Source organism: Setaria viridis, chromosome 5 (genome assembly GCF_005286985.2).
Source record: "Setaria viridis chromosome 5, Setaria_viridis_v4.0, whole genome shotgun sequence".
Classification (NCBI taxonomy): domain Eukaryota; kingdom Viridiplantae; phylum Streptophyta; class Magnoliopsida; order Poales; family Poaceae; genus Setaria; species Setaria viridis.
The window spans coordinates 43,291,294-43,305,112 of NC_048267.2; the positions used below are offsets into that span (position 1 = coordinate 43,291,294).

General features: G+C 46.5%; 1 protein-coding gene across 1 annotated transcript; it reads right to left on the bottom strand.

The window, feature by feature from the left end:
• Nucleotides 1-9,185: 9,185 nt before the first annotated feature.
• On the bottom strand, nt 9,186-13,755 carry LOC117857607 (DNA repair protein recA homolog 3, mitochondrial). The gene is made up of 8 exons (XM_034740361.2): nt 13,485-13,755; nt 12,742-12,799; nt 12,297-12,514; nt 12,051-12,138; nt 11,156-11,328; nt 10,796-10,942; nt 10,282-10,413; nt 9,186-9,935 (listed from the first exon to the last, which is right to left on the bottom strand). The coding sequence occupies exons 1-8, from the start codon at nt 13,557-13,559 to the stop codon at nt 9,543-9,545; spliced, it is 1,284 nt and encodes a 427-aa protein (XP_034596252.1). The 5' UTR covers nt 13,560-13,755; the 3' UTR covers nt 9,186-9,542.
• Between the last annotated feature and the right edge of the window lie 64 nt (nt 13,756-13,819).

A 13,819-nucleotide genomic window follows, 5' to 3' on the forward strand; every position in this document is an offset into this window, starting at 1 on the left:
TGAAGCACTAGTGCAGCAACAACAATGTAAAACATGTGTCCTGTATATTTCAGAAACAAGGTAGTACACATTTCAATTCACCAAACCAGTAGCATATCAAGCTGCTTGAGTACCAGAATTTAGTTACTAATCCAATAAAACTTGCCTAAAGTTCTAGATGTTCTACTTACATCAAACAAAGACCTCAACAGGGAGGGAAATCAAAACATTTGATCTTTTGATATGAGAAAACACATGAGCTGCTCCTTCTGAATGGAAATATCTGCAATTTAGAAATGGTGTTTTCATAACGCTAGATGAAAAATTAGCATCAAGCAAAAGCATGAGGTAACACAGTGGTAAAGCACAAGTGCAACAACAACATTGTAGAATCATGCTGACTTGTATATTTCAGCAAAAAAACTACACATTTCAATCCACCAAACCAGTAGCATTTGAAGCTGCTAGAGTACCAAATTTAGTTACTAATCCAATAAAACTTCCGTAGAGTACCAGAATTTAGTTAGTAATCCAATAAAAATTCAAAGAAGTATTTGTCAGCATTTACTATGAAAAATATTTATTTGTACCAGGAATCTATGAATATAGTATAGTATATTAGTAAAATTTCTGGTTATCTAGGCAATTTCAACCAAAAGAGCTTGAAACGGATTAAAACAAGGATAAAGTAGCATGTCACATATGAAACTAGGCCAAGCAGACAAAATTTAGAGAAGATAAAAGGCAGAAATACAAAAAGTCAGCACCCTAATACTAGTACCAACCCTACAGATGCTACAAAGGTTCAGAGATGTCCCACACTCAATCATAAAATCGAAAGTACTTAAGTTAAGCACCCAAACCACCACCACCACTATCGCTAAAAAATATCCACTTGAGCAAGAAACCTATGGCGGTAAAACTGCTACAAAAAATGGGGATTACCTGGATCTAAATGGGGGCTTCCTCAAGTTATGGCGGTGGCAGGGCCAGAATGTGGCGGATGGGAGATCTGAGTGAGGGCCTCTTGCTCGAGTTGGTAGGCGGGGGGTGCCACGGTGAAGACAGCGGCCGCCGCGAGCCTGGATCCCGGTTGCCGTGCTGGGCGGTAACCTAGATTCCTAGCGGCCGGCTTCACCCCGGGTGCCTCGGCTCTGCGGGTAGACGACGGAGGACGCTGTGGGGGCGAATGGTCCGGCATCGGTGATGAAAAGCCCACCCCGTGCTGGATCTACTTGCTGGAGGCCGCTTCGCCGATGAAGGGAGGATGACGCTGGGGACGGAGAAGGAGGGACCGATGGTGGCGGAGAGCGGGCGAGAGCGAGATAGTGGGCGAGAGGAGAGTGAGGTGGATAAGGTTTGCATTGTTGTGGATGGAATGAGAGAGGGAGAGAAAAGGAGGTGCGAAGCCGTCGGTGGGCAGCCGAATGGCTAGGCTCATTAGCCCAGCCGAAAAAAGCACAACCGGCTTTTTCAGCCAGCCGAACGAGCTCTGAAAGTTGAGGAACGAAGTTGACTCTCAGGGATAAAGTAACTATTTTGCCTTTTATAATTGCAAAGTCATGTAGGAGTAGAATTGTAGACCGAACCCACACCACACGTACCGTACGCACACCTGTATATGGGCGGCTGTGTTTGCATCTGCGGAGGGATGGATGAGACAGAGCTGAATAGCTGATGGATGATTCAGACAGAAAAAAATATCTCGCGATGATTGGAGATTCGGAGGCGCCACGGGCGGACGGGTGGGTGGGGGAGACAGAGGAGAGACGGCGGCCGGAGCCGGGAAAGCCAGCGGCACATGCGGCCGGCCGGGAAAGCTAGCGGCAGTAGTAATTGGGCGGCGCTAGTTTGCTTGCCTTGTCCCGGCTCGCCGCCCGCCGTGGCTGTCGGCCGCGCGCCGCCGGCCGCACCGTGACGACTCAGAGCCCAGAAGGGTGGCGGAGGCGCGCGCGGCGCCGCTGTAGCCGGGGCCCTCCCGTTGAAGCCGGGACCCGGGATCGGACGGCCACTGTTGCAGTCCCACACGTGGACGGACGGTAACGCGGCTTAACGCCCTGGGCCAGCGATCGTACGTACGAACCGGTCGGCGATTGGGCCCAGCCACGCCACGCATCCCGACGCCCGCGGCGGGTCCCAGCTGGCGCGGGCGGGGGGTGGGGGGGCACCACGGTGGCGGTGCCGGCTGTCACCTCGTGCTGTGCTGGCAGGTAAGCTGACTACTAGCTGTGGCCACCACAGCATCGCCACCAGAGGTGGTGGCAGCCGAGGCCCGGCTGTCCACGCGGCGACCTCCTCGTGCTTTGGAGCCACCGAGCCAGCCTACGTGGTCCGTACCACGTGCCGCGTGCGCGTGCAGCTGTATACATTTGCCAAGTACTGGGAGTAGTATCAGGAATAATAATAAAAAGAATATGTTTTTTTCAGTTGTATTCCTGTGAAGCGGAAGCTAGGTACACAGAGAAATAGAGAAGCAGCACGTTACGGCACATGCGCATTCGCAGCTACGATTCCGTCGCCTTCACTCAAAATACACCACCCCATGTATGCTGCATGCATGCAGGCAGGCATGAATTGTTGGTGAGCTCCAACCAGCCAACCAACCAAGCCCGGAAGCCCCGCAGGCACGCACCGCCACCGTCGTGCCCCTGCATGGGTCGATGCCGGGTGCGATGCGACCGTTTCCTTCCCGCGCACTCATGCGCTAGCTATGCGAGCCCGTTCGTCTTCCTTCAGTTTCACTTCAAAACGTACCTGACGGCTAGCTGACGCCACCAGCCAAGCTCGTCCCTGCACGCACGCATGAGCATCGCTCGACCTCGGCTCGTGTGTGTCTTCGTCGCCACTTGGTTCTAAGCTGAGCTCCTCTGTTTTTGCCATGCACACGGGCCTTGGTTCTGAATGAGTGAATGGGTTTAGATTACGTGGTCTGTCCCTGAAAAATCCGAATAAGAAAGGTTGCTTTTGTCGCACTGCATGATCCGGCCGGCCGGATCGCAGCGCGTATTGATTTTCGATTTGGTTTGTGGTCGGCATCGACCACATGCGAGATTCCTGCTGCGGTGTTATTAGTGTGTGTGTTGTGATGCTTCTGCAGGTGGCGGTGGTGGCCTCCTCTCCTCCACACCCAAGTGATGGATCCAACACAACAGAGTTTAAGCAGGGCATCGTCGTGCCTATATGCTCTTGATGATGGCAGCGGCATCACATCTTCACCAGTGATCGCGCGCACGGCAATCATCTCTGCATCCATGGGCCTGGCCGGCCACCGACACCAATTACTGCAGTGCTGATTTTGGAGGAACTGAAACCACGCCATCGCTACACGCATCAGTTGTTTTTCTAAGATAAGAACTCCTATACGGAGTATGTTTTTGTTTTACAATACAGTATCGCTATGTATTCGAAGAAACACACACTGTTTCCTAGGAGGCTTCCAGATGTTTCCCTTGCAGGAGACTCTTGGCGTCATGGTGGTAGAGGCGCCCAACTGCCCAAGATTATCGGGGGTGTTTGGGAGATAGGGGCTAAACTTTAACCCTGTCACATCGGATGTTCGGATACTAATTAGGAGGACTAAATATGAGCTAATTACAAAACTAATAGCAGAACCCCTAGGCTAAATCACGAGACAAATCTATTGAGCCTAATTAATCCATCATTAGCGAATGGTTACTGTAGCACCACATTGTCAAATTATGGACTAATTAGGCTTAATAGATTCGTCTCGCGATTTAGCCTAGGAGTTGTGTAATTAGTTTTATAATTAGTTTAGATTTAATACTCCTACTTAGTGTCCAAACATTCGATGTGACGGGGGCTAAAATTTAGCCCCCTCCTCCCAAACACCTCCGGTACCTTGTGCCCCAGCCCCAGCAGCACCATGATGGTAACCTGGACCATAGAGGCAACCAGCTCTTGACCTCCGCACACCCAGGGGAGACAAACCATGGTTGATCACACGCCAATGGTCGGCGCAAGTCACATGAGAGAGAAAAACGCAAAAACTTCTCTCGCTCTCCACATGCGCTCATCAGAGGTTTCTACGTATACACGGTCAACAATAATAATGCAAACTCCTGCCGGCACCAATGATTGGCCGCGGCCGGTGCCTGCTCTGCGGTTCTGCCTGCAAGCAGCCTCCATTATTTGCTCCTCCTCTTCCTCGAGTTCCCAGCAAGTGAGTCGGCATTCAAAAATATCATCACACACTAAACAGTAATGCCAGTACACTTAGATCATGTCACACACACACACACACTATCATATCATATTCATGTCGTGTGGGCCAACCCAGCACAAGCTTCAAAGCTTTGAGAAAATAAATGGCGATGCAATTGATATCTATGCTTAGTACAATCATTTGCGTGTGCGTGTGGTTGCATTTGCATGCATGGTAATGCTATGGCGCCTAGCTGCTGCACTTCATGCTTATTGCTTGCTACTAGCTGTCGTCCACAGGCAGCTCCAGCTCGGCAGCTCGCCGTGCGCCGTCGTGAGACCTCATCAATAATCCGCCAGCGGGCAGCGGCGGGGCTAAACTTCCTCGTACGACGGCCGCTCGTCCAAACATTGGCTCTGCTCTGCATCCGGCAAAAGTTAATACGATTCCAAGTGAAAAATCACCGCATTTGCCTATCTTCGGCAATTAGCACTACTGAACTTGTAGCCACATAGATCTCTAGTGGCTCCGATGGATCATGCCATGCATGTGGATATTAGGATATAGCTCTTGGTACTAAATGTGTTTGGCCCCGGCACAGTTAGCTGGAGGGATGGATCGGGACACGCTGATTTGATAGGCCGTGGTGCTCATAAAACCCCCGAAAAGGCGCCTTGATTACGAGTAGTTTAGGGTGTGGATGGGAGCGCGCGAGAGACCACTCGTCCCATCATCCATTTGCAAATGTGTAGTCGGCACTTGCAAGCTCATCATTACTAGTGATTAGTCCCGTAAGGAAAATAGCTTTAGGTCATAATGATTTTGGTGATTAATGATAACAGGATTAATGTGTTTGCAAGATGTACCTTTGTAGGTGTTTTAAGGTTACAAGATCATCAAAATGAGAAGAAAAAGAAAGACTTAGAAGAATTCTATGGCATTCAAATGATAGTAAAAAATTCAGAGGTAGTCTTATTCTAAGACTTATAAATGATGGTCATGAAGACGGGATAAAGACACGCAAAGATTTGAAGCGAATCCTACTGAAAATATGCACCGACACATTCCACTGACTCATACTCTAGTAATAATAATCATCACCAATTCAATCGGTGACCACACGACAAAGGTAGGCGTGTGCACCGTTACCACCGATTCATACTCTGGTAACAGTAACCGTCACCGAATCAGTCGGTGACCACAGCCAGGGGCAAGGTAGGCGCGTGCACTACTAGCACCGATTCATACTCTGGTAACAGTAACCATCACCGAATCAGTCAGTGATCGTCGGCTTGGCTCAGATCGGCTCTGGAAGTTTTGGAGTATAATTGAGCCTCATCAATTCATACAGTGACCATGGCAGCGAATGAGTCGGTGATGCGCAGAAAGTTGCAACGGCTATGCAATGGCTAGTTTCTTGGCTTGGTGCTATAAATACCCCTTTGCCTAGCCATTTCAAGGGTGTTAGAGCTTGGAGAAGCTATAGGATTGGTTCTCACATACACACAAGTGCTCTATTCACCAAAGTGCTAAAGAGAAGAATAAAGCAATTAGCATAAGGCTTAGGTCTTGTTTAATGCTAGTTTAGACCTTTTAACGCATTGCTTTAGGGATTAGCGTAGAGTTAGGCGAGGTTTGCACACCGTATCGGTGCTTGCTCACACCAAGAGTGTAAATCTGGGGCTTGTAAGTCTTGCGAGACCCTCCATTCGCGTTTGTGGAGTGGCCGCCGGTGCTTGTGAGAGGGAGGAGAGGCCCTCAGTGTTTTGCCAAAGCTCTACCAAGTGAAGAGCGGCAAGGAGCATTCGGAAGAGGCTAGGCGGAGACCCACTTGCGTGTGGGGAAGACCCGTCGGCTATCCCACAGAGTTACTTGACCGAGGAGTTTATGCTCTTGCGCGGGCATTATCTTTGAGAGGGGCTCCAACAATGAGAACTAGTGGAAAGCTTTGCTTTCGATACTTCGGTAAAAATCACCGTGTCGCCACGCCGGGAGTTTACCTTCTCTACCTCATTTACCTTCCGTATTTTTTTATTGCACTTACAATTCCGCGTTTACCTTTTCTAGAATTGCCATGTATAATTTATAGGATTGAAACTTAGGGTGCAAAACTCTTTTGCAGTAGAAATAGCTATGTGAATATTTAGATAGAAATTGATATAGATTTTTATATAGGTTTGGAGCTTAATTTTTAAAACACCCGATTCACCCTGGTCCTTCAAGTCCAATCAAAATCAAATGGATCAAGCGGCAGCTAGCTACGCCGAGCGTTACTACAAGCATGCAGCTATAGCTAGCTTGCTAGTCAAACGGCCGGATTCCCGGCTGGTCTTAATGCCCAAAGGCGACGTGCAATAGGGAAGTGGCCAATCATGAATTCCTAGTCCGTGCGTGTATCGGCAAGATTATCTGTTTTGATCGAAATGATTATTCTTTTTTTCTCTGAATACACAAATACTCGTTTCTCTTAATTTAATAGGCGAATTGTAGGCATATGGACCCATGGATGACTATCGAGGTCAAGATTCCTGCCAACAGTGGGGCTGTGAAAAGGCCTCTACGGAGGGACCATACGACGTGATGTCTTTCTTCCCAGTATTAGTCAGCATAAACAGCTGAATTATCGGCACATCACAAGGAGGCCGGAAAAAACTACATATACTAAGTCCTGCCTCTATTTTCCTTTTTTTTTTGTCTGGCACTGCAGCGAGATGTTTCTCCTTGTAGTTTTCTTTTGCCGCCAGTAATTCTTCACCCCTCTCAGGCTCAATTCAATGATGCTAAACAAATGGAGATGTGCCTGAATGATAACATCAAATGCCGGATGGCATACTCCGATCGGAAGCACAAGCAGTTTAACTTCTCAACTGAAAATGTTCAGCACGTACCGCCGCTTAACTAACTCAATAATGGCACACACCAAATCGCCACTAACACAAAACGGTCATGATCAATGCGCTAATGATGGCCACGCTGGTGCGCCACGATACCCAGCATATACATCAACAGAAAGCGCCGAGCGATCAATGCGCATGTGCGTGTGCGTATGCCCCGCCCTAGATAATAGGCCTACCAAACCCTCGCTCCACTCCTTTGGCGCCATCAGCAGAAACAGCAAGCCCACACCTATATAGGCCCCGAATGTGCTTGCAAATACTTGCAAACTTCGGCATCTACAATCATGGAAACCCCTAGAAAATTTCAAGCCCCTCTTGGCACCTCCTCAACGCATGCACACGCGTGTGGAGGATAGCAAACAAGAAAGGAAACAAGAACGAGGAAGCGGCTAAAAACGCACCCCTAACGAGGTGGTAGGATATAAGGATAGCTCATCGAGATGGCGTCATCATCGTATGGTAGAGTTCGTTCCCTCTGGTCAAGAGACGCAGCAGGCCTCAAGATCACCACCACAAGGCACAGGCAAGCGCCGCGAGCATGTGAGCCGCACATGACGGTGTCCCCCCCGGAACCACCCTCTCTGGCCTCTCGCGTCCTTGGGCATCATCGTCGCGGGATCGATCGATGGATAGATCGGGGGCACGCACAAGCACAGCTTCTTAACGGGAGGGGAGGCGACGGACACGGACAGGCTCCAGCCTCCAGGTGCAGCGCATGTGCCGCAACGGACAGCGCCCAGCCACCGCGTTGGATTGCTGCTGCCGCTCCCGGCGGAGGGTGGGCGGGGGCGGCTACGGAGCACAAGGGCCAGCCACAGCCGCCCGGGATGGCAGGGGCGACGCCGACGCCCGACGCCATACGGGCAACTCGTACTTGCCGTGTCCGTGCGCGTTGCCGCACGCTTGCTGGGTGTGTCCTTGCCGTCACGCGTCGAGGCTGGATTGGGCACCGGCGGACGACAGGGCCTCCTGCTTCGGATCGCAGTAAAGCGAGTCACCACCTGGTTGTTGGCTGTTTTTTCTCTATAGATCGTCGTTGCTCTGGACATCGTGCTCTGCTCGATCTTTCTCATACACTGATACAAGTGCTTGTTGGGAGTGCCCTGTTCTAGTTTCGTTTCCCTCTTTCTTCTCTTCTATGGATAAGAATTTTTCGCCTCTTGAATGAATCCATCCAATAAGCCAAGCCTAACTGCCCTGCCTGAGATGACTTCCAGGCGAGGAGATATTTATTTAGGTCTTCCGAAAGAAGTAGCAGCACCAAGTGGTAGTTAAGAGCCTAGTTGCGCGATTACATAATGCACATGGCGCTCAACTGAAAGCATTGTCACTGTCACCTTAACAAAGGACACTCCCCCACCCTCCATTTATCTTTATAAGGCGTGACATGACTTGACACGGTCTCCTAAATTACACTTTGACCGTTCATTTATTTTATATTATATTGTTTATGATTATAAACTTATGATCATTGGAGAGTACATTTGATGAAGAATCTAACCATTACAAGTTTATATTATAAAAATAAAAAATATTGATTAAATTATTGATTCAAAGATTGTAAAGTTTGAATCTTAATATACGTGCACCTTAAAAAACAAAAACGAGGGAGTAAATTATTGCTGTTGACTTGCCGAAGAGTACCTCCAGCAGACAACTACTCGCCGAAAGGTTTATAACCATCGCCTGAGGCAGTAGCTCCTCTTTTGACCTTGGGATTGGACGAAATGGTAAAAGGCAATGAGGTAGTACAACCTAATCACCTAAACCTTTTTACGCCACAACGAACAAAAAGTATTGCAGGGGGCATCTACCGGCACCTGAAAAGATGCCATGACACTTTCTTATCTCGAGAAAAGGAAAAGGATGCCACTTCCATTTTCTTGGATGAGCAGACCATGACTACCATTCCTACACGAAAATATGCCTGCAAAGAGACCCTCACAGAAAAGGGGCCAACAATTGGACACTTCCGTAACAGGCCCGTCAGTGGATCAGATCAACGAGAAGTGATCAGCCCAGGTCTCATCGGGTCTTCCAGCAAGAGGCCTGAACATACACCGCAGGCTCTGTATTCCCAGAGGCATCAGCCAAAAACTAGTTTCTATAACAAAAACACCAGGCAAGCACAAGCAGAGGAAGGCCAATGAAATTCTAGTAGCATTCAATTAAGAATGCTTCTCAATTTAACTTCAACCAGAGGAGTCTTCAAGATATGCAGCATATATACACGACTACATCACTGCATCTTACCGACCCTTAACAATGTTTAAATAGCCACAATACCTGACCCTCCCTCAGCACCTACGAGCTCTCAGTATGATTTCACAAAAAGTGGATTCTCTTCAGGATACACTACACTATATAAGCATAGTTATAACTGAAGGCTATTATAATGAGATCACAGCACTGCATGCCGGTGACTTCATGGCCCAAAATATTGTTTTAGTGGAACAATCGCTTCATAAGTTTTGTTCCCACTTGCCAGTACACCAGATCACTGGTTAAGCTTCGACTACAGCTGCTAGATCCTCTTCTGACGACGTTTCTGGTGTGACAATCTCTTCAGGCAAATCACTTGGGGAACCGCCTTCAGCCTCCTGCTCTTTTGGTGCTTCAGTTTCCATCAATTTCTTAAGTTGCATCTCTAGATCTTTTGCAACACTCTCATTTTCAGTAAGGTAAGATTTAAGGTTATCTTTACCATGGAAAGTAATATCATTGAAACTATAATATGCTCCACTAATCTTCTTGATAAGTTTGCGCTTCAATCCGAGTTCAACAAGCTCAGAACTGCGGCATATCCCCTTTCCAAATTCAATCTCAAACTGTGCAGTCTTGAATGGTGGGGCATGCTTGTTTTTCACAATCTTCACAGCAACTTGACTACCTATTGTCTGCAAATAGAAACAATTATCATTCAAAAGCAACATAAAGTTACGTGCATACTGTTTCAGGGAGCACCAAATCTTACTACATGCAAATCTAATATAAGTCAGTTATTCTGATTCACTACGAAACAAAACCACTAATATTTATGCTTGTAGAGTGACAGCACATGTATGTGCCTATAAGTTGCCTATTCTATGTGTCTAGTAGTGGTTCTGTTAAATAGGTCTCATGCAGAAATGGACATCTCTGTTTCGACAAAGTCATGCTGTGAACATACAGAACTTTACATGTTAAAGTATTGACTAATAATAGAAAACATGGAAATATTAAAGATACGGCTTAGTTAAATACCTCTTCTCCTTTCTTTACCAAACCAATACGCTTGATGTTCAAGCGAACAGAAGCATAAAACTTCAAGGCGTTGCCACCGGAAGTTACCTCAGTCGGTCCCCCAAATCCAAATGTGGCTACCTTGGCCCTGGTCTACAATGGCGATGAAAAAACTAAGTTAGTAGCAAAAAATACAAAGCTCATTGCAAGGAAAAGAATAGCTAGAACTTCAATAAAAAACAGATGAACTGCATGTAGAAATGCTAAGACTGCACAAGAAAAATCTGTACCCCTTCAAAAAATGGACAGAACTGTTAGCTAATGTTTCCTGATCTACAGTATGACATTCTTTTTTTAGCTTTAGAAGCATGTAATTCTGGAATATGAAGGTAAATAATGTACAATTGTAGTAACAAGAACATGTTCAGACTTGTTTATGTGATGCTTCACTTCAATGTGGCAAATAATGAAATCAATAATTCAATGCTACATAAATTACTTTAACCAAAGCTGAGGAATTATGTATGACTAATACCTGATTAATAAATAACAGAATTGTCTGGGAAAGTGAAAGGGAGTGGCTCAGCTTGCGAAGAGCTTGGCTCATCAATCTAGCCTGAAGAGCAACATGTGCGTCACCCATCTCCCCATCAAGCTCAGTCTTTGGGACAAGAGCTGCTACCTGCATCATTGAATAAATAATATTAACTGTAAGCTAAATCTGAAAGAAAGATATTGTTTCAGGCTATTAAAATTGAGCTGCATGCTTGAACTGCTAATTGGAAAATGTTTTTCCAAACTAAAATGGAACTGCACCACTGCACAGATTGAGAGTAACTCCGCTCAAAAAGAGAGAATCAGATTGGTGAAGCAGCTAGATGGAGCTAGGTCTTACACTGTCTACTACAACAACATCAACAGATCCACTTCGAATTAGTGTGTCCACAAGACTGAGTGCCTGCTCAGCACAGTCTGGCTGAGAAAGGAGTAAATTGTTGGTGTCAACACCAATTGACTCCGCAAGAGCTGGATCCAAAGCGTGCTCCGCATCTACAAAGGCACAGTAACCTAGAAAATGGCAAAAATATAAAATCATTAAGAATATTTTAACAGAAGTTGAAAAACACAAGCTTGTAGCTAAAGATAGAAATTCCTGTGCACGTAAAACTAAAATTTAATCATTTTTTAAACTACTCAAATGATTGTGCATGTCAGGGAAAAATGATAAGGATTGGTAGACAAAGTATGTTCATACTAGAGAAAGGTGCTGTCGGCCGACTTCTTTTCATGTTTCATACTCTAAATGTAAGACATACTTTCATTTTTACTTCAGGTATTGCAACTCCCATTCTTCAAATAGCTTTTGTTTAATAGGTGGGCTAGTAACCTTTTTCAAGGAAACTGGCATCTGTGAATGAAACTGAAAAGCAACCTATGTTCATGACTTGTGTTAAAATAGAATACTTAAAGAATTACGAATCATCATGCATTGGAGGAACTGCCTTAAAAATTGTCAAGGTTGGTGTGGTCTCCCCTCCTAGGTCAGGGAGAGGGAGGGAGGGAGGACCCAGTTTCCATAGGATAGTGCACCCCTTAGTGGTGAATGCTATAAAAAAGCAGCTGAGCATTAAATTAACAACATCATGTGCATGCTATAAATAAAATCTTAAACTTCATAGTTTTGGTTATCCTAGTTATCAAGGTACTTTCCTCTTTTTTCTCTATCCTAAGTAGCAAGTTGCTAGGTCAAGGAAATCATACTATAGAGGGGTAGAAAGTTCTGAGTTTACCCCCATTCTTTTGTGCTTCTGCAATGACATGTAGAGCAAGAGTTGTCTTGCCTGAAGCCTCTGGACCATAAACCTCTATGACACGCCCCTACAAAAGATATTGGCGCGAAACTTTTACAAAATAAAATAAGTCAACGAAGAACATCAGAAACTAGACTAACTGAATTTTTCCAATTTGAAAATAAAATCATGCAATGATCAACTGAAAAGAAGATCTGCTTAAATAATTTATATGCAAATGCATACCTTTGGAAACCCACCAGTTCCAAGAGCCATATCCAAAGCAAAAGACCCAGTAGATATTACAGGTACATCTCTATGGCCTTGTGAACGGCCAAGCCACATTATTGCCCCCTTCCCAAATGCTGATGTTATTTGATCGATAGCCTGGTGTAAAGCCAAGTCCTTCTTCGACATATTCTCCTCACCAGAGTCAGTTCCACTTGACTTTGACTTCTTTTTCGCTACATAGGCAAGAGAATCAGTAAGTGATCCAGTAGGTAGTAGGAGAGGAGCATAACAGAAAGAAAGGAAAAAGTCATCTAGTAGTATAATCAAGTTACAGTGCAGGTAACAATAGGAGATTAAGACAGCGACACTACGTGGATAGCACGAGGGGAACTGCAGATGCCAATGCTCACTATATATAATAAAAGCATGTGAAAAAAGCATATGGGAGTTAAACTACAACCTTTAGATGAGAACTCTCGGCAATGAAACGTGGAGCCACAGATCCCTTGCTTATAGCTCTGCGCAAGTATTAGAGAAACAGAAAAATAGTAAATCACTAGGAAGAGCCTTTTCTAATTCTAGTGCATGTATCACATTGCATCCAATGTTATTACTTTTTTTAATTCTAGTCATCCAGTGTTGCAGTTCATACTATAGACAAATAATGAGCCAGTCAATCGGATTAGCACTGGTCATCCAGTTAGCATGGCATGAGACTGATTGTAACCTCTGGAAAGGCAGTGGTGCCTCTCTACTAATCTGACACATATATATTAATAGCAATGGAGTGTGCTTACGACTTTGTATGATGATTGGAAAAACAAACTTACCACGCAGTATGGGGAAACGTTATTTCCCACAGAAACGAGATATTTAGGCGGCGCTCAATAAAGCAGGGAGAAGTAAGCATTAAGCAAGTGATCAACGTGCATCAATTTAGTGAGATAAAAGGTCAGACAGGAAAATAACGGGTTTGCTCAGTCGGCAATTGAGATTCCAATGGAGGAATCAGCCCCCAAAGGCCGCGATTTCACATTCAAACGATCGAACTCAGCGACGCCGCGACCAAACTAGGGTTCCCACTCCCAATCAGCACGCTGGAAACACTAAACTAAACACATCGATCATTCCACCGGGAACCCACCATTCGCCAACCCATCCCAGCCCAAAATCACAAAACCGATTAAATACAGCGGAGAGAACCTCAGGGTGAGAAGAAGAGTAGGAGGCGGCGGCGATGGCGCGCCGCAGCGAGACGCGCCTGAGGAGGGTCGCCATGGCGGCGGCTTCGTCCCCAGCCGCTGGAAGCCGCGGGGAGAAGGGCGGGGGCGGAGGAGGAGGGGGCTAGGGTTTAGGGTTTTTGCGGGGCTTGGGGTTTTGGCTCCGCTCCGCCCGCTTTTTGAGTCCGGTCTCCGCCTCACCGGGCTCCCACTCCGGGTGTCGGGAAGAGCTCCCCCCTGGCCGGCGGTCGCGGGACACACCGCGATGGACCGCGCGTGGACCCATCTCAGTGCGGAGCCAACTGTTCAGAGTCTCAA

Excerpts from the sequence above, each read along its gene's own strand:
- LOC117857607 (XM_034740361.2), bottom strand. The coding sequence starts at position 13,559 with ATGGCGACCCTCCTCAGGCGCGTCTCGCTGCGGCGCGCCATCGCCGCC. Across the intron at positions 12,139-12,296 it reads GAACTGGTGGGTTTCCAAAG|GGGCGTGTCATAGAGGTTTA; the intron begins GTATGCATTTGC and ends TATCTTTTGTAG. Across the intron at positions 11,329-12,050 it reads AGAAGCACAAAAGAATGGGG|GTTACTGTGCCTTTGTAGAT; the intron begins GTAAACTCAGAA and ends GCCATTTTCTAG.